The 24,620-nt window shown below is 41.6% G+C and overlaps 1 protein-coding gene across 2 annotated transcripts; it reads left to right on the top strand.

Moving 5' to 3' along the window:
- The first annotated feature begins 396 nt into the window (after positions 1-396).
- LOC139689641 (uncharacterized) lies at positions 397-23,834 on the top strand. 2 transcript variants are annotated; one of them, XM_071586820.1, is made up of 5 exons: positions 397-510; positions 996-1,769; positions 4,927-6,693; positions 20,185-20,271; positions 20,883-23,834. In XM_071586820.1, the coding sequence occupies exons 2-5, from the start codon at positions 1,083-1,085 to the stop codon at positions 22,587-22,589; spliced, it is 4,248 nt and encodes a 1,415-aa protein (XP_071442921.1). In that variant the 5' UTR covers positions 397-510; positions 996-1,082; the 3' UTR covers positions 22,590-23,834. The 2 variants fall into 2 exon arrangements, with proteins under 2 accessions (XP_071442921.1, XP_071442922.1); XM_071586821.1 differs by lacking the exon at positions 20,185-20,271.
- Positions 23,835-24,620: the final 786 nt, after the last annotated feature.

The raw sequence follows: 24,620 nt of genomic DNA, 5'->3' as shown, positions 1-24,620 counted from the left end.
ATTATATTGACGTAAACCAATAAACTTCATAATCGATAGTTCTTTCACTTCAAATATAAATAAAATATAAGAAAATCAAATACGCAAGTCTCTTGATATTATAAACAGGTCTCAACATTACATTGGGGTAATCGTAATATACAAATCCAACGTAAAAATCAACATAAAATATCACAACAAGCAAAACCCTCTTCTGAGTCAACTTCCTTCAACTTTTTTTTCGGGACGCATTCCATCGTTTAATTGCTTATAATTTCGAGAATAATAAAATACTGCTGGATTTCAAGCATCAATAAAATAAATATATGATTTTGCTATATTTTAATAACTTTAGAAAAGCAGATTCACATAGTGAATCCTTGCTCAAGGATTAAATTTCTCGTAAGTGAGCAACATGGCGGGTGGCGAGTAGGAAACACCAACTAGGGAAATGACTCTCTGTAGAAATCCATTAAATATCTATAAAATCATTACTTCTACGATCTTTTGACGCAAAGATGGTCCTCTAAGGTTTGTAATTGGTTAATCACACATTCTTGTATCGTCAAAACGCACTGGTCTGTGTATAACGTATATAAGATGGTTCCTCTCGTCACCCCTTTATTGACCTGCTAGCCTGTTTTGGTCATTTCGTGTTTTCATGTTCTGGCTGAAAGGGATTTTGTGTGTTCAGATTTGTGGTAGCGATATTAATATGTATTTCTTTGTAGTATTTATCAAGTATTTCACCTCCAATATGTAATGAATTGAGAAAAGTACTAAAACGCTGTCATTGTGAGCATTGTTGCTAGTGCTAGCCATGATGCAAAAAATCAATCATTATATTGCAAGAGATTAACCAAATTCTTATGCCCCATAGCATTTCCATTTTTCGTGACTTTTGTTTCCTTATCCAACCAAGTCTTTGGAAGAGCATAATACTTGAGTGTCATCTTTCTGATGAAAGTGTTTTGACCTTTGGTGTGACCAGTATGTTCATTTATCTTTCCGTGCAGTAATGATTACCTGATGGGTCTGGCTGATTGGACTGGGCAGCTTAATTGGTAATAACTTAAGTAACACCTGCACCACCGCACCAAACTATGGATCCAAATGTGTGTCCAGTCTGCACGCTCTATCTTCGGGAGGGTATCACGCTACACAATCATCTTAATACTCACCCGAAGGACCAGGTTATTGAAGCTTTGGTGAGGTGTGCATCTCTTGGCGTGCCCGGTTCAGTCAGGAATGAAGCAAATGAAAGTGTTCAAGATCCCATAACTGCCGCCGCTCAGCCCAGTATCGAGACTTCTACAACACCTGTTCATCACTTTTCAAACCCTGTACAGACTCTAACATCTGTACCGCCTTCAGGATCTGTGGCTGTCTCTAGTCCTTATGGAATCGCAAGCTCAATTACCTTACCTAATACCATTCCTTCGCCAAATGCCATCAGTAATCCAAGCCATAACTCCAATCCCATGGCACCACTACAGCCATTTACCATAGGTTTGGGTAGTTCTGGCAATCAATATGCCAGTACTTTTGCGTACCAACAGTTCTGTGGTGGCGGAGATGGCACTTTTGGAGGAGGCCCTCTGTTGCTGACAATGAGCCCACAACAGCAATATGCAGCCTACAGTAGCAGCAGTAGTAGCAGCAGCAATTCAGTTCTACAAATGGTCTTTAATCCATATTCTGTGGACCAAGTAATTGGAAGTCAACCTTACCCCACCTCCGGTCTTATAGCGGGCATTGGTATTGGACCTACTTTGCAAACCTGTCAGCAGGTAATGTGAACAAACCATATTTCCACACATTTCTATTCCAATAAAATCTTGTTTTAATATATGCACAACGTTTGCTTGGCCTGTCAGTATTCATGAAAGAAAATCAGTTATATTTATGTTATGTTTAATTGTACCATGTAAAATATCACAACTCACGTGCTTCTGAAAATTTTGATGACCTTTCCGAATTTTATTAAGCATTTATATTAGTGTCAGTTTTATATTACCATGATAGAAGATCAAATAGGCGGGTTGTGAATGGTATTTAATGGTAAAGTGGGGCGAGGCAATGTGTCACAGGGGAACAGTAGGGGGATAAGAAGGGGAGTGATGACTCATTGGGGCTCAGTTGCTCGCTGGAGATTTCAGTAACAAAGGGCACCTTAAGGAACTTGATGCTGAAAGTTCTTTCATTCGTGAGTGTCGTGAGATAAGAGGTGGTCACTGGGGCAGGGATACAGTGTGAGGAAGGGGTTTGGGGTACGATGGATAAAGGGTGTCCCAAGGGAAAGGGGAGAGGAAGTTGAAATGTTGTCATCATGCAAGATATGATTGCTAAGGGGCATCATAACTGATTTTGGAGAAGTGCTGCTTTGGACCCCTGCTTTTCCCACAACCTCTCCCCACTTACTTCACAATCAATGGCCACTGAAAACCTGCTTGTTAATCTCGTTGCCCCTTGTCCTCCTCATTCAGGCAAAATTATGGAATTATGTGTTTATTAGAATGGGGCTCATTGAGGGCCTAACGTTACCAAAAAAACTTCTATATCACTCACTTGCAAGGTTAGTGTGTATGTTTACAAGACTAAATGGCCGAGAAAAATCAGGAAGTTCATCACCTCATTGGGGATGCAATGAAAATTCAATTGAATTCAAAGTGGAATATCATGGAAGATTAAATTCATTATGTGCCAAGAAAGCCCATTACCATGTTCACAGTTCTTGTAAACACAACCATCACATGAGTTTATATGCTGTGTCTTAATTCAAAAATCCTCAAAACTGAGTCCACATTGACATCATGGGGCGAGTACAAGGGTGGAGCTTGTCCTCTGCTTCCGGGAGTTGAAAATATAACTAAAACAGCTAAAATCAATACAATAGGTAGGTAGCGAGAGGAATGGTCATCATCGGCTAGAGCTGTCATTTGGTCTCGTTAGGGTACCTTAGGAATCGGCTTGCCACTGATGCTTACAGGAATCCTTGCATCATAATTGAAGATGATGTTCCTGGGAAAATTTGTAAAAATGAGAAGGACCAATAAAATCTTAATATTCTGTTCTGTTCAAAAACTAAGAAAGAATCAGAGAAAGCAGCCATTATAAGTCAGGGAACTATAAGGTAGCCACGGTCCATATCACAAACAGCGGCGACTATAATCATGCCTTTTCCGTTTAGTTTAGCACTTTAAGTTCCAGCAAGGTTTACATCCGGTGCTAAACTAAAAGGAAAAGCCATGGTAGCATACCATAGCAGACAATGTCTGCTATTGTATGCTACCATGGCTTAAAGAGTATGCCTCAGGCCGTTGCTACTCTCATCCAATGCCTCCAACCATGGACACTGGAGCCTGATTGGCTCCAGGAAGAGAAGAAGAGAATGGTCATTGCTAGTTACGTCTTCGTGAAGTCTTCACATCAGTCAATCCCCACAGTAATTGACATGTTACTCACTTGAAAGCGGCAACAAGGGAGAACTTATGTATGCACGTCCAAGTAGATATTAATACAGTTACATTATGAATCATTATCGAGGATTTACAGTAACATTAATAACAAGGTTTACATAAATGTCAGAGATTCCAACTGCAAATTAAGCAACTTTCTGGCAATGTCGTAATGGCCAACTACCTGCTGAGTCATTCTAATGAGTAAAATGACGGCAACTTGAGTAAAGGTGAGCAATTTCATTTGAAGGGCAACGAATAGCAATAAATGAGCCAACATGTGGTATAAAGCACGGACCAATAGAATTGTATTGATATTACAACCATATCAGAAACATCTGCAACGATCTGCGAGGCAAGTAGTATCTGTTTTTCATTGGCATCTCTGTGCATATAACGTGGTTGAGACTACTCATAATAATTTATGTTTATGAAGCCGAAAGTAGAGTTGAGTTCTTAATGAGAGTTAATAATTCATTGAGAGGCAATGAGTTCATTTGGTATGACAAAGTATCATCAAAGCCCATGCTGCATATTACAACATCTCATTCTTTAAATGACTTCCTCTATTGTCCTCCCTTCACCTCGCTCTCCCAGCATTCTCCCCTCTGTTGCCATCCTCAGCATCCCGTTGCCTCCTCCTCTCTCCATCTCCCACATCCACTTGCCCTGCCTCATTCAGATTTCTCCCAACCACCATCTCTCACACCTACAACTGTTCAACCATCCACCACCAACCAAAATGCTCCTCATCTAACTCTCCTTTGGATTTCTCTCAACAACCATCTCTCCTCCCTTACCACGTCTAGTTCTTGTTCATTTGTTTTCCTTTCCTTCCATTTTATTTTCTCCATGTTTATCCACACCTCAAGGGCCTCCAACCTATGCTTAGCCTCTTGCATCAATACCAAAGTTTCCCAGCCATTCAGAACTGAGCTCTATATTTGAGTTCTCTCACATCTTTTCTTACAAGTCTGGGGGCCTACCGTCAACTCCTGCCTCTTTGTAAATGATTCCTTACCCAATGCAATCCTTTTTTCCATGTCCGCAATACTCTGCCCACTCAACTCCATGTTTTGCTGGTAACTTTTAATATTTTTTTCCTAACTTTTAATTGTTGGGTTTGTACTTGACATGATATCTGCCATTAATATTATGCAGTGCCAGTTTTGTTTCTGGCAATGCTCTTGTGGTTTGATGGAGATCGTAATTTGATTTCTTATATCTTTAAAACTAAAAGCAAGAAATTATAAGCAAGACTTATTGATAATGGTGAAGATCAAACCTTGAAAAAATGAAAGTAGTTTCTCAAAAACTTAAGTCAGCTTCACATTGTCATCGTATTTATTCTGTTGTGATGTTTCCAAACTTACCATTTATGTTCATGATTTCAGTCTTATAAATATTACATATTAATAATATTACATATTAATTAAGAGTAAATAAGACGTTTTTCTGCTAATGTGCTTCTTTTTTCCCTCTGGAATAGGTCCAAACAAATGTTCTTCAGCAGGTAGTGACAGCTTCACCTATTGTAGCCGCAACAATTCCCCCAGTCCCAACTGGAGAGAAAGCCGAGAGGGGGATAAGCGACAGTGGCAGTCAAATTCATGGACCGCCAGAAGAAATAATTACAGATGAAATACAGGAGCAAATAGAGTATACCCCCAGAGACAGGACGGGAAGCTTGGACCTGCCTCATCCCGCTCATGATTTAGGAGCTCTTCAAAGTACATCTCCCTCTTCCAGTGGTCAGGTGGCAATTAAAAATGGCTCTGTTCCTCTGGAAGTTGGATCGCCACACCAACGAGTCAACCGGCGTGGGAGACCCAGAACAAAATCCATCACCATGGGTCCCCATGCTACACGCCAGCACAGTCACAGCAGTACAAATAGAAATATTATTTCCTCTCCGCCAGAAACGGCACACATATCTCAAGGAAATGGTAACCTCGGGCCAAAAAGGCTCTCAAATAAATTGCACCGCCCAAAGCAGTTCAATATGTTGGGGCATGTTAATACAGTTTTTGAAGAGAGCAGTGGGGTTATTGATGGAATTTTCAGTGGTAGTTCAAACCATCCTGATAAATCGATGTTAGAGAAACCAAAAATACAGTACTCACCAAAACTCCATGAAAATCTAGAGGCAGTTGAAAATGGTGTGGAACTCGAACACAATGGAGACTCCCAGAAGGTTGTGCACTGTCCCATGCATGAAGCTGCGGAAGAAGTGAAGGATGGCTGGGCTGATTTCTCTTTGCTCCCTCAAAGCGGGAGCCCAGCCACGGATAACCACAGAGCCACCGCGCCTGCAGCCCAGGAAGGAGACCACGACGACCCAGACGATAATCACTTCCAGTCCGATGCGTGTTTTGAGAGCGATGGTGTCGAGAACCCTCAGTATGACCCTTTGAAGAGTGTTGACAGTAAAAATGATGAAGAGATGGAAATAATTGTCCTCAACCAGTGGGACACTGTTGGGGAGAGGAGCAACGGTGAGGATGCCCCCGCCGAAGAAAACGTGCAAGATGCTATTCTGGAAGGCAGTGGTTCTGATGAGAACAAGGGGGATGCCAGGGAAAGTGAATCGGGGGGTTTTTCGGCAGGGCAGAAGGAGTATGGGAGCAATGAGGCACACAACACGGAGTGCTGGGATCCAATGATGCCAGAGGCCAAAGAGGTCCAAGTCAAGGAGCAGAGGTTTGAGCGGCAGTCATCGGTGGCCGATGAGAACGTTCTGGTGGTGGGCCACGGGGAGGGTGGGGCCTCGGTGAAGCCGAGCCACGAGGGGAGGCACTCACCCGAAGGCAGGCCTTTGGTGCCGGGGGATGGGTGCATGGGGGGGGGTTCAAGTGTGCACCCGGCCGGTGTCGGCATCCACCCTGCCCCAGGGGACACGGAGGATGCTCTGCCCGCTCCGCCGAGCCCCGTGAATATCTTTCAGATTGATGGCATGAACATCATTCTCTCCTCGCGACTGATTGAGCAGACGGACAAGATGAGGGAGAGGTTGGGCATCTTTGAGGGCCTGGGTCCGATGGCAGGCAGCTACGGAGACATCTCCATCCCGGAGGGGATACTGGAGGAGGAGGGCCTGGTGGTGTCGGACATCATAGCCGATGAGGCCATGCCCCCCAGGGGTGAACTCTCTGGCCAGGAGGGCATGGGTAGTGGGAGCAACTGCAGTGATGCCGGCCCCATTGCCCAATTGCCCAAAACTGAGGGAACCACTGTTTGGACATCAGGAGGATTTTCTGTATGTATTCAAATTTTTTTAAATATATGTGATTAAAATGTTTCTGCATGTGTATGACAATTTTAATGAATCTGATTCAGTAAATGTAATGTTATTGTGCAGGGATTTTGATGCATTGCTATGTAGTGGCTATGAGTTTTCATTCAATCCATGTCGAGAAATCATGGTGAAAGTACAATTTGTGCATCTGAATTTCCATATGTTTTTGGGGAAAACAGATAGCAAGTGTTTCCTTGATTTTATGGGTGAAGTTCTTTATAGTTTCAAAATGTTTTCATTTGTGTAATGCCCAAGTTATTTTGCCAGTTCAACGTGGCTCATTATTATGCCTTGGTCCCTTCAAATTGGACTTAAGTCTTTTATTAATGCTGCACTACTTATACTTGTAAATGTATATTTGAAACCATCGAAAGTATTCTTAGATATGAATTTCTCCGAAGCCAAGAATGCACCATCGTGTGCAATCGTGTTTTAATTTTTGACAGTTTTGATCAACCTTGAGAACTACCATTAATAAAACCACAGGGACCATGGTAAGCAATTTTCCTTGGCTTTCGAGTGCTTCAGATTTGTAATCCATAATTCCATAATTGCACTCTTGACAAGGCCTGTAGAATTTGAAGCTGTGAAGGGCATGCCATGCCAGGTGCCCATGTTTGCACATTCTAAAGGGAATAAGTCCTCCATTTGGGCATCATTTGTATCAAACGGTCACCTCATTTAGGTGTGATGCATATCTCATGTTATGTTTAACATGCCTGTCGACATCACCAGCTATCCGTGCAGTTATTTGTTTGTACTAAAAAGTGCACTTCCTCAAAAGTAAACTGTCCTTTAGTTTTGGTGGTATTAAAATACATAAAGAGAAATGAGAAGAGTGAAAACTTCATCAGATGAGAAAGGCTTAAAAATAATTTTAGTTTCACCAGTGAGCTTATGCACAAAGTGTTCTTTGGTGATCAAGGATAATTAAAATTCTCTCCTCATAAACCATCACTGAAATGCTTCATTAATAAACCTCAAGTGAGATTCCTTCTGAGCCTCTCCCCTCCATCCCCTCACAAGGAAAATTATGGAATGGCTTCACCTCCTGCCCCCCCAAAAGCCTCACGTGATTGGACTGCCCCCGATAGAACCCTGCATCCTCCGTGATTTCACATAGACTATTTAGGCCAGCGAAGCACCTCGTGGGGTCCCGATTTAGAGGGTTTAAATTGTAATTTAAAAGTATTGTATGCCTGGTACTCATATGAGCAGTGACTAACCATAAGTGTTGATTTGTTGTACTCATTCATTCTTGTCAGAAGTTCAGGCCGAGGATGAAAATTGCACCAAAACATGATCAGTTATTGATTGCATTGAGGATATATTTGTGCCCCTGTTACATTGCTTATTCTGGTTTGGGAGATTCATGCTCAATGCCACATGAATTTGTCAAAATTTTTTACTAACTCTTGTGTTAAAAAAAATGAAACTAATTTCATTGCTCATGAAACTCTTTTATATCTATGGTATGGTGGATCCGATTAAAATTATTAGATTAAAATCCTTTGTCTCAGAGAAATGCGATGGTCTCACAGCAAAAAATATAAAATATTTTCGCATTTGGCTTGCCTTCCTTTGAAGTAATGCAGTGGGAAGTTTCCCTTGAAATGAAGAGCAGAGGGATGGATTAAATGTGTATTGTGAAAATTTTAGGCACTAGGAGCATTGGCGAAATGGACACATGAGACCAAGAACTTTCAACTACTGATAATGTTGCTCTGCTATTGAGTCTTCTCACCACTTCTTTAATTGTAAGGAACCAGAGGGAAAGTAGTTGCTATAGCTTGCTGCTCAACGATGAGTGGAGGAGGTTATTGAAATGGCTTCAATATAGCCTCCACAAAATCAAGCCCTTAACTTCACAATTGCATGTCTACTATATTTAAAATCATTGTTCTATTTACTGTGAAACTAGTTTCCTAGAAATATGGCCTAGACATGCGAAGTTTGGACAGGATATGTATTGTACAGAAAAATATTGGACATTCTGGGACTATAAAGGTTACTGTTTTTTGGAAGGTGGTATTTTTATGAAAATTTGTGCATAATTTTTCCAAAAAATTTGCAAACTATATTGCTGTCTAGGGTTTCCAAGGAGGGATGGGCATCTGAAAAATCACACTGCTTGGGTGAAGATGAAGGTGTCTAGAGACATGTAGAAACAAGCATGGTCCTTCTCGTCTGTAGCCCAGCATTAACCACTGAACTGCCTCTACCAAAAAAATATGTAATGCTTGCCTATTTCATTCTTGTGCATCAGTAAGCAACGGGAAGGCACTGGCTTCCCTACTCTGTTAATGTGTGAATTTCACCTGCTTCTTGGAACATGGCATTAAGGGAGCTCCACCTTCCTCTATCAAAGCAACCTTTTGGGTCGATGAGTTTATCTGCTCTGTATTTCTGTCATAGACAGTGCCGCTTCCTCTGAGTGTCAGTGAGGTCGCAATAAGAACCATTTCTAAGAAACTGTCTTTTCATGCTTAGTTTCCCTTTTTTACCAATGCATTTTCACCATTCCTTCCAACTTCCCAACCCTTGAGTCCCACCCTGTATTAAATGTGGAGCAAGCTTCAAAGAACCTGACGTACTGAATACTACGCATGCAAGTAATATGCAAAACATGTCAGCAAACACACGTGCAAGGTCATCATGTCTCCCAGGGGTGTGCCATCTGGCATGCTCTTGGTGTCCTTCATAGTCTTCCGAAGCCATCTCACTTTTGCTCCCCTCCTCTTCCCCTCTCAACCGGCCACCCTTCCCTCCACCACACCGTCCGACTCGCCCAGCATGCTGCCCCCATCTACTTTTCATCATCTCCTGCAGTCCAATCTCCTACCTGCTGCAAAATGTCTTTGGTTCTCACTCCATCCATTTTGTTCCCTCCATTCCTCTCCAGGTCCTCATTTTGTTCGCCTTGACCCTTCCTCATCCACTGCCCTCAGTGTCTTATTATTCTGCTGTGTGAATGACCACATGCCAGACGAAACACTTCATCAATCCCTTCTGCAGGAACCTAGGAAGGACTCATTGGAAAGTGGAGACACTTGTGAGGATCATTGGCAGTCCTCTCTCATGTGTATTCATTCATTCAAGGTGTTTGCCCTGATTAACCACTTGCCTGGCATGCCCGTGTCAGACACGGCCCACTGCTTCCTCCCAAAATTAACTTGCCTGTCTGTGGCATGGGCATCGCAATTTTTTTGCTCCCGTCCTCATTTACTCATGTTTTTAAGATTGCTTTCTCCAGGAAGCTCCCCTTTTACTCATTAGGTTCCTCTAGCATTCTACACAATTGAGACAGTGGGTGGAAACTCTTGGGACTTGATTCTTTTATTTACATCATTGTGGTTAGGACGCCAATGTTTGTGATGGTAAATGGTGCTCTTTCATAAACTGGATATTTGGCAGGCTTGGTGCTGTTAGTTATTTGAACTCTTTATTTCTTAGCACAAGATAAGCTATGCTATTTGACAGTTCATAAATTGATATCAAATATTTTTGTAAAATCTCATCCTAAAGAGAAATCTCTGTGTTGAAGTGTCATTATTATTATATATAGTTTCCTGTTATCATGTCTGATATGGAATCAAGTAATTCTGAGAGTATTTCCATTTACGATGGGGAAGATTTAGGTATCGACAAATTTTTTGATTATAATTAAACGCCAAACTGCTTGATGCAAGAGTGTGATGTCCGATGGATTCCAATCAAGATCCCAAATCACCATCTCCAAGATTTCCTTTTACTGCTTCTCCTGCTGTTCATTTAGAAATTAATGAAACTGCTGGAATTCTTCATTGCTTCGGGGCATTTATTAATTATTGCCTAATTGAATTGATAACTGTAGAAACCAACATATATGTTCACCAGTGCATAGAATCCTCTGTTTTGAAAAAATTTTCTTAGTGTAAAGATTTACAGCCAGTAAATACTAATGAAATTAGTGTTTTTTGCTTTGATCATTCTTCATGGAATTATAAGCAAACCAAATTCCAAAGAAACTGCGGGAGATGCCGCAACAGTAACTTTTAACGGAGTCATCCGCTAATGTGCATTTCAATGCAACAATTTCAGAGTGTAAAAATCATTCGCCTTGACTGGGATTCGAACCCAGATCCCTCAATATACGGTCGAGTGCTTTAGCCACTTAAGCTACCGAGGCGTCCTCTTAAACTCTGAAATTTTGGGGCTTTTAAAGGAACTAGATGTTGTGACGAAATACCGTACATACAATGTCACAGGCATTCGTAGTCGTGCACGAGTCGCCACTGTCCACGAGGTTAAAGCCAACTTTAAACACTTATGGTGTTTTCACTTTGACAAATTCCAAAGAAACTGCGGGAGATGCCGCAACAGTATTGTTGTATTGAAATGCACATTAGCGGATGACTCCGTTAAAAGTTACTGTTGTGGCATTTCTCGCAGTTTCTTTGGAATTTGTCAAAGTGAAAACACCATAAGTGTTTAAAGTTGGCTTTAACCTCGTGGACTGTGGCGCCTTGCGCACGACTACGAATGCCTGTGACATTGTATGTACGGTATTTCGTCACAACATCTTGTTCCTTTAAAAGCCCCAAAATTTCAGAGTTTAAGAGGACGCCTCGGTAGCTTAAGTGGCTAAAGCACTCGACCGGATATTGAGGGATCTGGGTTCGAATCCCAGTCAAGGCGAATGATTTTTACACTCTGAAATTGTTGCGTTGATAAGCAAACCAGTTGAAGAATGGTATTGGTCAAAGAGGCAGACTGTTCTTACTCAATTCTTTCCAAATGTTATGGCATACCGTAGATTTGTACTCGTAAAACGCTAACCGCATTTTGCGGACAATGGTATCTTTGTTAGGGATACACATCTGTGTGTCAACCTAAATAGAATTTGGCCTGTACTAATTCATCTGAGCAAAAAGTTCTCAAATCTGCTGACACCTGAGAAAGATATTTCTATTGATGAAAGTCTAATGGTGATATCATGGATTTAGTATCCTCCCCTGAGAAGAGCCAGATTTGGGGTGAAAACGTTTATGCTTTGTGAGCCCGTCTGGATATATATTATTATTAGGTAATCTACCGTTTAAGATAGGTTTTTGATGGACACAGCTACCAAATAAATATTTTGTGACTCCAACAAAACACATTCCAGCAACCTACGTTACATCAGATCTATCTTCATCTCTGTGTACTTCCTCCCTTCATTCCATCCAACATCCCTATCCTGTTCCTACCCTATCCTCGTTTACCTAACATTCTCCCCTCTATTACAGTCTTCAACATCCCACTGCCGGTCAGTACCCCCTTCGTCCACTTTTCCTGCCTCCATAGGATTTCTGCCAACCAACCCCTCTCTTCGCCCACCATACCAAGTATCTCTCATTTGTTTTCTTCTCTTTCCATTTCACCTTCCCATTCCTCTCCACACCCACATTTCAAAAGCCTCCAGTCTACGTCTATCCTCCTGCTTCAGTGACCATATTTCCGTGCCGTACGTAGCTATGCTCCATATCAAAGTTTTTACAAGTCTTTTCTTAATATCCTTACTAAAGTCCCTGTCATCAATTCTCTCCCATTTGTGAAAGATTCCTTGCCTAACACAATTCTTCTCCTTACGTCCTGACAACTTTGACCGTGTTTATCCAAAACACTGCCAAGGTACGTAAACTACAAACTGTATCCCATCTGCTCTAGCAATTGCCCAGCTATTAGCTTTTTACTTCCTAGAATACTGTGTATACCTGTCGCACTGAATTTCCAATTCACTAAGCAATGCTTGCAACCCCTTGGCTGACCAACAAATTAAAGCTTGGTCATCAACAAACCTAACTGATTTTACAAATTCCCCTCAGACTTTCATTCCTACCGCCAGTTCTTCCCATGCCTCTTTGATCACTTCCTCTTCAACAGCAATGGTGATAATGGGCAACCCTGCCTTACATCTCTTCCTAATACTGATGGTCCTTAATATTTACACAGGAAAAGGGTCAGTATTGAATGAGGAATATACTCATCTTCCAATAGCATCCCAGATTGTGCTAACACTAATTAAACCTCTAATAGGTGATGGTTAATGCCTGGCAACAGGCAACTATTACACCTCCCCAGAGCTGGCAGATTTATTGATTGTTAAAGGAACTGATACCTATGGGACATTGAAAAATACAAGGAAGGTAGTACCAGGTGACATAAAGAAAAATAAGTTGAAAAAGGGGAAATGTACTGCCGCCCAGAGGTAAAGTGATGGTGATGAAATGCCAAGGCAAGAAGGGGTTTACCTTACTCTTTAAAGTACATAATAATTAATTTGTTGAATTAAGAAAAGGAAATGGTGCTAAGGAAGCCTAAAGTCACTGTTGAGTGCAATAATATAATGGGTGGAGTAGATAAGGCAGATCAGCACCAGATCTACATCTACATCAATACCCTGCAAGCCACCAAAAAGGTGTGTGGCAGGGGGTGGAGCACCAGGAGGAAAGGGTAAGGGATGAGGGGGTTTGGGTTTTCCAAATGGATGGGGAAAGGTAAGGGGAACCTGCAAAATAATTAAAAAAATACATATATGTATAAAATATAATCGTATAACCCTGCGCAGTCGCTACCTTGTAGGTTAATACTTATTATGTCGAGCCGGTTCCTGGGGGATTTTGATTACAAGCATTCTGGTCTCTTATTGTTCTTGGAAAGAATGACCATTTAAACCTGTCAGTCTTGCAGTCAATCTCTCTAATCTTATATTCGTGATCCCTCCGCCTGTAATACGTTGGGGTTCGTATTGTTCTTGATGTCATCGGAAAAGGACCCATCTTTAAATGTTTTTAATAAGTTTAATCTATAGTATATTGTAAACGCCGCTGTGTAAGGGAATCCCAGCCTAAATTTTCTAGCAAAGTAGTTACGCTACTGCGTTGGTCATAGCAATTTTTGACAAATCTAGCCCCCCTCCGCTGCACTCGATCCAATTCGGAAATCAAATTTATCTCTTGAGGATCCCGTATACCTGCAGCATACTCTAGGTGGGGCCTGACTAGAGCAAGAAAACATCGTTCCTTCACTTTTTCGTCACGTTTACCTAGCACTCTTTTTACAAATCCCAATTTTTTATTAGCACGACCGCATATTTCCCGTATGTGCTTTCCCCAGGACAGATCTTGAGTAATTGTTACACCCAAGTATTTAAAGGAATCTACCCTCGCGATTTCTGTTTGTTTCAATTTGTAACTAAATGGGAGGGAGTTACTCTTTTCCTAAAAAAGTATTACTACGCATTTTTTGACATTTAATTCCAATCGCCATGTATCGCACCAAGTCTGGATTGCATCTAGGTCGTTAGCTAACGTGACTCTGTCATCGCGACTTCGAATGTCCCCATAAATCACCGCATCATCAGCAAAAAGACGGAGCCTGCTAATAACCACGGTACTGGGGTCACGTATGTAAATAAGAAACAAGAGGGGGCCTATGACACTTCCCTGTGGTACACCCGACGTGACCTTGACAGTAATGAATGATACACCGACCAGGACGACTGTTTGAACATGGTTTTTTTTTAAATTGTGTAATCCAGCATATAATACACCCGCGTATTCCATAAGTTTCCAACTTCGCGAGTAACTTGCAATGAGGGACTTTATCAAAAGCCTTTTTAAAATCTAGGAATATCGCATCAACTGAAATATTATTTTCACAGGAATGCATTATACCATGAACAAAGAGTGCGAGTTGAGTTTCGCAGGATCTACCGTTACGGAACCCGTGTTGGTTATTAATCAATAAATCTTGGCTATCGAGGTACCTCATTATTGAACTAACAATTATGTGCTCAAGAATCTTACAGGCGATGGATGTGAGCGATATTGGCCTATAATTACTGGGGTCCTCCCGGTCTCCATTTTTAAATATGGGTGTCACAGAAGCTATCTTCCAGCCGCTTGGCACGCTTTCTTCTGCTAATGTTTCTTCAATATTATATTAAGATAAGGAGCAATTTCAGACGATAGTTCTTTATACATGCGAGCCGGTATCTCATCAGGTCCCAGAGATTTTTTGGGGTCGATATTTTTAAGGAGTAACTCTATTCCGCGGGTGGAAAAGTCGATTGCATGCATTGGCTGTAGAAATGTTTTCGTAAGGTTCTCTGGTATATTTGGGGAGCATTTGTTGAAAACAGTGGAAGAATTGAGTTTAATATGTTGGCTTTATCTAAACTACTTGTTACTTTATCCCCTTTTTAGTTGTTCATTGAGTTAACGATGGACTTTTTTCCCTGCACATCCCTGACGTAGGACCAAAACATCTTTGGGTTATCGTTTAAATGTTCACCTAATTTTTTGCTTTTGAATTCCGCTAGCACCTTCTTGGGAGTGGACCTAGATGCTTTGTAATTCTGTATGGTTTCGTTGATTTTATCAGGGGAGGGATCTTTAACCGCGTTTTTCATTCTGGCATGGCACGCCCTTTGCCGTCTTTGTGATTTCCGAACTTCAGAGTTGCACCAACGGGGTTCCTTATTCCCTCTTATAGATTTACTAGGCATGAATCTCTGTATTGCTGAACGTGTTATCGCAAGAAAATTATTCCAGGTATCCTCGACACTCCTAGTTTTGCTTAATTCGTCAAATCTAAGAAAGGAACAGTTTAACTCACGTTTTAGGCCATCATGGTCAGCTTTATTGAATAAATAAATTTTTCTCTTAGGTTTGTTAACTTTTTCTTCGCTTAGGGAAAATTTAGCGTTTACAGCCCTCTGATCACTGATTCCATCAATAACTCCTACATTTAAGACCCTTTCGGGTATATTAGTAGCTAATAGATCAAGAATGTTGGGATGGGAATGGAATGAAAAAATAGAAAAACACGAGTTTTTGTGCAGAAAAAAATTTAAGGTGGGGTTTTGAATGGTCCCCCACAATCAATCATTTCCTGCATCAAGGCATCGCAAGGACTTGCTTTTGTTTTCACCACAATATTTCTTTCTTTATCACTTTGAAACTTCTGCCTGCCTTCTTGCTGTCTGGAAAGCCCCCTCCCTCTCCTCCAACCTGCTTGTGCTACATTATCCCTGCTATTAGAACCTTTAACATACCACCACATTTCAGTTTTCCACTGGCTTTCACTCCCTTGTTCTAATTTTCCCCAGCAACTTCCTCCTCTCTTCACCCACCCTCTTAAAAACATAAGCGTTTGCATTCCTCTCCGCCATGCTCATTTTCTGCTACAAGTGGATTATGAAGATCACCACACGTGATGAGCAGTGAAATAAAATGTAAACATTATTAGACAAGATGTCTAGTACAGCTCTGAAGACCTAATCTCGGCTTTTATCGATAAAAATTGACATAACATCCTATTTCTTCCCAAATGCTTTGTTTTCAATGGGGGCACAATTTGGAGTTTCACCAAAATATATTGTTTTGAGAAGTGCAATGGTTGGTTATGCCATCATGTATTAAGGCGAAAGGCAGTTGAAAATTTTGAGTTAACCTGGGAACTGCAGCATTCCATAGAAAGTTTATGGAATACTAGGCTTACAATGATATTTATTGGAATTTTATGTTTTATAATAAAAACTAATCTACCATAATAAGTTCATTGATCATTCCAATGCAACAATTTTAGAGTGTAAAAATCATTCGCCTTGTCCGGGATTCGAACCCGGATCCCTCGATGTCTGGTCTGAGTGCTTTAGCCAGTTAAGCTATCGAGGCGTCCTCTTAAACCCTGAAATTTTGGGGCTTTTTAAGGAACAAGATGTTCTGACAAAATGCCGTACATACAATGTCACAGGCATTCGTAGTCATGCATGACGTGCGACAGTCCGCAAGGTTAATTTCTTTGAAATTCATTGATCATTTAAAAACTTTGCTAATTAAACCTGACATAGTTAGCTTGCGTGGTTATTTTTGAATTTTTACAGAATAGGGGTGAAGGGGTCATTCTGCCAAGGGGTTTAGCAGTCATGCTTTCACAATATATTCATGACCTGCATTGCTGGCCGACAATTTACCTGGTATCCATTTAGTTTGGATTTAATTTTCTCTTTCAAAGTGCAGCATTTGAGGAAACAGGAGTATCAAAAAAACTACAAACCTTGACTAAATAGCACCAAATGTTCAGAAAATTAATTTAAAATTCCTAATTAATTGACAATGCTATGATAAAATTGCGTTTACAGTTTACTAGACCTGTTTTTCAGGTTAATAAACATGTTTATTTGATGTTATTAATAAATTACAAATGAATATACAGCTGAAATGCTATTAGTTATTTGTGAAATACTTCATATTTTCTAATTGAGACAGGGTCATAAAGGATACCATAGAGGATAGGAACCTTTTTCACGAGTAATTCCTTTGTATCGTTGCTTGCACACCCTGCAGTGCGAAGTTTGCCCATTTCCTGGGTGCCTATGCATATAGATGGGAGAAAAGTACAGGAAGAGAAGCCAACTACAGGATCGCCAAACTTACATGTGCACTTTAATATCTGATTTCACAGCTTTAGGAGGAATGAATTTCTGCATGTTGCATCTTTGTTCATTTCATCGTTCCACCTCTCTGTTCATCTTTTCTTTGTAAATCACAGTTAAAGTTACCATAGCCCTTGCTTATAAGAAACCATAAACACAGTAATCAACCCAAAGGTCGGTTTAGTAGGTGATGGTAGAGATCACCCAGTACTAAGCCCTATACGGCGTGTGAAATTCACACATCAGGGTAGGGGGGCCAGTTCCTTTCCCTGTGCCAGTTATGGTTTCCTAGGAAGATCTGAAACCCGAAAAATCATTAAGCTTGGGTGGAGCTGCAGGTGCCCAGAGTGCCTTGCCCAGGAATTGAAGCCGGGACCCTCCGGTCGGTAGTCCAACGCTCTACCCACTGGACTACCACGACCCACCCCTTGCTTATATGCACCTGATAATTTGAGCTCCAGATTAAGCAACCAAGGGGATGCCATTTCTCCATTTTGAAATGCCATTTTTCCTGAGACTGGTACGGTTTCTTCCATTTTCACTGTGAGACTACATCTCATGAGGCTTGTGATCAGAATTCTTCTTCCTCACTATCCCTAGCATGTTCTTTATTCTTTCCCCGGGCTAGAGGTTGCCTGGATTCTTGACAATAGGCGGACTCTTTTCCCCTTGCACACACACTCTCCCGTATTTCTTCCCCTTTTTTCGCATTTTTCATGGGCAGATAGTTGAGGCTCCCTTCCCTCTGTGCATGCAGACAGGATTCCATGGTTTTGTTATGACTGAAGAAGATACATAGATGGCCCACACTTGAGTCACTTTCCCTTTCGAATTCATTGCTTGGGAGTCTCTCTCCTCTTATATTTATGATTATTTGTGTCATAATTTCCCTGGAATCCTTCCCTTTCCAAGTCAATCATGTGTCTAGCTACGCACGCATTCTTGCGTGTATAACAAACATTTTGAAAATATCACCGACTCCTCTTCACATACCTCCTATTCAGAAGAAATTTTGTGACAAGTAGTTCAACAACTTTTTGGCAACTGTGATGTAAATAATTAAGCAACCTTCTGACATTTAAGTAACATGCATACATTTAAGTATGTTTACATACTTCTATGCCTGCCGATAATTAGTGGGTGCTGAAAACATTAGGTTGGTTATATGATCAATAAAATGTTTCATTCTAAATGATGTAACTGTGTTGCTGTGCACCCACCCTAAATAAATTACTTTTGATACCTCTTCACTCCCTGCAAAACCTGGAATGAATTTCGGTTTATACTACCTTGATCAAAAATTTCCCGGAATTTATTCAGAAAATTAAAAATACAAGTTTATTCATCTAAATCTATATTGTCCCCTTCAAAGTAATCCCCATCGACTGCAACACACTTATGCCAGCGCTTGATCCAATCCTCGAAACATTTTTTATATTCGGTTTTCGGTATGTCCATCAGTGCTTCCTGCGATTTTTCCATTACTTCCTCTCGGCTGCTAAAACGCGTTCCCCGCAATGGTTTTTTAACTCGATTGAACAGAAAGAAGTCACAGGGAGCCAAATCAGGTGAATTTGGTGGCTGTTGGATGGTATTTGTTGCATTTTTCGTCAAAAAATTACGAATAATGATAGCACTGTGCGACGGTGCGTTATCATGGTGCAAAATCCACGAGTTTTCTGCCCACATGTCTGGTCTCTTTCGGCGAATTGCTTCACGCAAACGTCTCATAACGCCCAAATAATACTCTTTGTTTACTGTCTGGCCTTCTGGCAAAAATTCATGATGCACTACACCGTTGTAATCCATGAAAACCGTCAGCATTGCCTTCTTTTTTGACTGAAAACGACGTGGTTTTTTTGGTCTCGGCTCATTTGGTGAACGCCATTCACTTGCCTGATGTCTGGATTGCGTGTCGTACTCATAAACCCACGTCTCGTCTCCAGTAATGATCCTTTTGATGAATGTGGGATCGGATTCAGCCTCGCAAATCATGTCTTTTGCGACGTCAACACGGTCTCTTTTTTGCATGAAATTGAGGTCTTTTGGCACCAACTTTGCTGCTTCTCGACGGAAACCCAAATCATTAACCACAATGTCTTGGGCGGATCCATAGGCAATGTTCAAGTCCTCCGCTATTTCTCTGATGGTTAATTTGCGGTTATTGACCAACATTTCTTTTACTTTATCAATTTTTTCACCGACTTTCGATGTCGATGGTCTGCCACTGCGTTCATCATCTTCGATTGACTCACGACCACTTCTGAACCGCTCGTGCCACTGGTAAACGACCGTTTTTTTAGAGAATCGTTGCGGAAACACTTTTCCAACATTTCCAACGGCCGTGCGCCACTAAATCCGTTTTTTACGCAAAATTTAATACAAGTTCGTTGTTGCAAATTTAAATCCATTTCTGCAATTGTAAAAAATCGCCAACACACACAGAGATAGATGTACTCTTGGCTACGTAACTTTTGCAAATGTCAAGTTATGACACTAAGATTTAAAGGGAATATCAACAACAGATGTACCAATTTAACAAAAAAACAGAACTCAAATCGGAACGATGGGAGCGCCACACGGTGGTTATTCCGGGAACTTTTTGATCAAGGTAGTATGTCACACTCATCTTGTGGTCACTACCCAACATTGTGTACGCATCCCACGAATACCTACTCATTACTTACTCTTCTTATCTTTCACAATGATCCTTTAAAAACCCTTCCAAAGTCACTTTTTTGCCATAGTGTTTCTGCAATGCACTAATTGCATTGTTATCAATCATTACTCGGTTATCTGCATGTTTGAACTTATGCATCCCATTAAACTGTTCATTATTCCATTAACTTCAATTATTGAGTGGAAAAGAAATCATTGAAAGATTTTGTAAACGATTTAATTGTCATCCCCGGTGGCCCATTAGTTGTATTGGAGCTTACCTTTGTAAGTTATTCTTGAATGACTAAATGGAGATATTCTTCACTTGTCAGAACTGCGGCACAAAAGACCTGTTTTGTGGTTCTTATGGTTCTTCCCATCATGGCTTATCTCCCCGCAGACAGCAATCTTATAGTCAGGTAAGGACTTGCATAGAAGCAGCCCTCACTCATTATTAACAGCCACCGTTCATAACATAAACAGCTGTCAATGGTCATTTCATGTAGACATCTGGAAATCAATGCATTTGCATAAGAGTGGGTAATATCACACCTTCAGTGGATGTGATATGATGTCAATTTGAGGAGCAGTTCATATTGCTATTTTTGATAAAAAATTCACAATGGAAGTCATTATCATTTTTTATCTCATGGCAAGTATAATCCCTGAAGGCCTGGTGGCAAAACAACAAAGCTTGCATTATTATACACATTGATAGATGGTGGGATAAAAACTCTACACAGGTATTTATTCTTTATTTTATACTGTAGCATATATCTTATCTAACATATGTCATACTGTACTTGTGTAATTTTGCTACCTCATAGGTTTAACTTTTACTAGTTATATTCTAAAAAAATTGCCTAATACTAGTTTAATCATTGTTATCATATTTTAATCCGAGTAGCCATCATAGATGAGTGCTACCAGCACTTGCTTCATTTAGCCTTGGCTGCGGAAGCAGGTTGCAACTAATGATGATTTGATCAGTTCATCTCAATTCTCACCGATTTATTTCCTCTCTGCACAGCTTTTCCCGGCTTCTGCCCGCCAAGGTGGGGCGCAGTGTGACCTGCTGCCTGGGGGTGAATCGTGGTCACCAGTGGAGGGGTTCAAGGGCAGACAAGAACCCACTCTGCTTTCCGTGACTCCAGAAACAGTGCCGAGGAAGAAGCCACGTGCCAAGAAAAGCACCACTGTAGGGGGTGCTTCAAAGACTGCCACGGACTCTGCAACCAAGACAAAGACCAAGCGGCTGTACCACTGCTGGACTTGTTTGGAAGTGTTCAACTGTCCGAAGGAGAGGAGGGTCCACCAGCGGGAGAAGCATGGGGGGGAGAAGGGCCTGGGCACGGCAACCCCTACCGACGGCTCACTCATCCCTCCCTCTCAGGTCGAAGAGCAGCAGCAAAGCTTGGCATCGACAGCCGTAGTGGCCGGTCAAGTCGGTGGTCCAGTGGTCAAGTCGGAAGTGAAGGAGACCAAAGTGGAGCCCAGGGATCCGTTGGAAATCGACATCAAGGAAGCCAAGGTACCCACCGAAATCGAGGAGGATACCAAGGAACTGGGAAATGTCAGTGCTGCCAAATTGACTCACCCCTGCGCCGACTGTGAGCGCTCATTTCCCTCCGTACGATCTCTCACCGCTCACCGCAGAGCTGCTCACAGAGACTCCAGGTTCAAGTGTCCCACGTGCTCGGAGAAGTTCCTCACGTCTGCAGATTTCAGCAACCACGTCAGAACGGTGCACCCCCTGGAGTGCTCAATGTGTGGCAAGCAGTTCTGCAGGCAGCAGAACCTCCGCCTCCACCTCAAGAGGCACCTGAGCGTGCGTCCCTACAAGTGCACCCAGTGCGACAAGGCCTTTGTGACCAACCAGAAGATGGAGGAGCATCTCAATTCACACACGGGGCGCACTCCCTTCCAGTGCCCCCTCTGCCCCAGGGCCTTCCGCCGCCACAGCAACCTCATACAGCACCGCAAGCACCACCACTTGAAAGTCAAGCGTAAGGTGAGAGACTTCTTCTGCCACTGCGGGGCCGTGTTCCATTCCGTCAAGAAGCTCGAGTGGCACAAGGAGACGCACGAGGACAAGCCCAAGGCGTGCCCTCACTGCAGCGACCGATTCGTGCACCGTGCGGGCCTCACGCGGCACATCAGGCAGGCCCATGACCGGCGCTACGTGCCGTCGGGGGCGCGGGAGGACGTCAACGTGGAGTGCCCCGTTTGCTCGGCCGTCTACCTCAAGTCCTCCCTCCACATTCACATGAGGGTGCACTCGGGAGAGCGCCCGTTCTCCTGTGGGATCTGCGGGAAGGGCTTTGCCACCAAGTGGAACCTCCAGCTGCACCGCTGGGTGCACGCCAGCCCCCACTCCAAGCCCTTCAAGTGCGCCACCTGCAAGGCAGCCTACCACCGGAGGGTCGACTTCATTGCTCATGTCCGCTCGCACAGGAAGGTGCGGCCATATGTGTGCAACACATGTGGCCGCAGATTCATGCGCAAGTACAACTGCGTGCGACACTCGCGTGAGCACGAGGCGGGGAAGGCGTTTGAGTGCACCATCTGCCAGAAGCGTTTCCACCGGCGATATTACTTGAAAGAGCATCTTAGGATCCACACTGGCCTCAGACCGTATGTGTGCCACGTTTGTGGGAAGGCGTCTGGCACTAAATCAAACATGAACAAGCATGTTCGCATTCACCATGCGAGGGAACCAGTCAACACTGAAGGTTAATTGTGCCACTCTGCTTGATGCATGGTCAAAGTGAATTAATCGCGAAAGACAAGAAGACTTCGTGTAATCCAATTATGGAAGTTGCAGGGAAGCCAGTTTAAACAGGGTTTTTTAGTGGAGACCTTGGAAATATGTTACATTGGGACCGATTATTAATGTCTTGAATGCTTATGGAATTTCATTTATATGCATCATATTTAGCAAAAATCTTTTTGTACATACGTAGAAAATTTTTTTCCCTTAGAAGAGATTTTTTTATGAGGAAAGAAAGAAGAAAACTTGTTTTGTCTGGAAATGTTAAAAATTGTTTGACTAAATTGGATGATATATTTTAGACAAAATTTCACATTTTAAATTCCTGGAATTCAATATTTTGTGTAATAGTGTATTTCCAAATTTTTAAGTGTTGACCCCATAGCTATTGCTATATTGTTTTGTTTATAAATTTATGTCAAGGTCCCTATGTTTGGATAATCTGTGGTTTTATATTTATTTACGGTGCAATTTATTCTGTCCAAAAATGAACTCTTCAGATTGTGTGCGAAATAAGCAACCTCCAAGAGATGTGCTCATTGTACACAAGTAAATAAAAAAACTGTTCCCAGTGGTTTGAATGGCTGAGTAGATGCCGCTGAATGTTCATGTCCCTTGATTGGTGGGATTTAGTTCTAGAGAATCCTCAAGCTGCTATGTACAAGAACTGGAGATCACAGGAAGACCCAACTGGAGACAATGTTCAAGTTCATTCTTTCAAGTATATGTGATCAAGTTCTTTTAATTCCTGTTTGGTTTTAACTATTTATGTGATCCAATTTTATTCTCACTTGGTTTTTATGTGTCTATTGTGATCAGTGTTTTATTTCCGTTTGGTATTCACATGTTCCCCTTCCCTATCCATGCCACCTCTTGTTCAGCCAAAAAAGTTATTGGGCATGTGTGTGTGAGTGCGTATATGCTGAAATCTTTTAAATGTATGGCATGGTTACAAACCATGGGAGTTCAGAAAGAAAGTGTATGTATTGAACTGTTTACAAATATTTGTCTGCAAATGTATTGTAAAAGAATTGGCAAGGGACTTCTCATTGCAATGATTTTATATTTTCCCTTTCCCTATGATTTTTAGATGTTATGAAAATTTTTTCCCTGTACATTTTCATAATTCTTTCTGTGTCTTTAAAATATAGCCAGAGTTGCCAGGTAATAATCCAGTTTAAGGCATTGCTAAATTTTACAAAAAATAAATGAAACATGCAAATTAAGTTTTTGTTGTTTGATTTGTTGATGTTGCAAGATTGGACGTGGTTACCTTTGGCGGCAGAGGCTGAAGGTTCTTTGTGCAAATGATAGTAGAGTTTCCTCTTCTTGCTTTTCAGCTCTAATTTCTATGTCATTGGATATATTGTTACAAGATTTGTGCTTGCACTTGTACGTTGGTTGATGTGCATTTGCATGCACATGCAGATTTGCATGAATATGTTGGTTTTGCATGTAGTTTTATTCCCTTTTACGAGTGGTGACCTAACCCCACCACGCGCCCCTGTGCTGGCTTGCGGTGTATGTTGTAGATGTTTTTTAACTTGCCTAATATCATAACAATATAGACCCTCTTTATCACTGAAGGATAAAAACCAATTTATCTTTCCTCTAAATTTTCTATTAGGTACATCCAGTTTTGATGCATTGGTCTCATCCTAGGGTATGATCTGGGAATCATGCTGATGCATCGAAACTAGTTTTATCGAATAAAAAATTTAGTGGAAAGATATGCTGGTTTTTTTACTTCAGTGATAATGCATTTCCACAAAGTCAAGCCCGAAAACATCAAATAGACCCTCTTTATATTATAGTATTTCTCATGAATCCTTCTTGGCATTGTAACTGTTTTGCTATTTCTTTCCTAGAGAGCTGGGATTTTTCCTTCTTAATTCCTGATTATATCTTCACCTTTCTGTACAGCACACCCATTTCATCCTTCCTCTGTAAACTCTCTATATCCTTGCACTACTTCTCCTATCATGCTTATTTTGCCCT

Source organism: Hetaerina americana, unplaced genomic scaffold (genome assembly GCF_022747635.1).
Source record: "Hetaerina americana unplaced genomic scaffold, ioHetAmer1.1.p SCAF_263, whole genome shotgun sequence".
In the NCBI taxonomy this organism is placed as follows: Eukaryota; Metazoa; Arthropoda; class Insecta; order Odonata; family Calopterygidae; genus Hetaerina; species Hetaerina americana.
The sequence above is the reverse complement of the archived record's forward strand: the minus strand, read 5'-3'. Positions and strand labels throughout refer to the sequence as shown.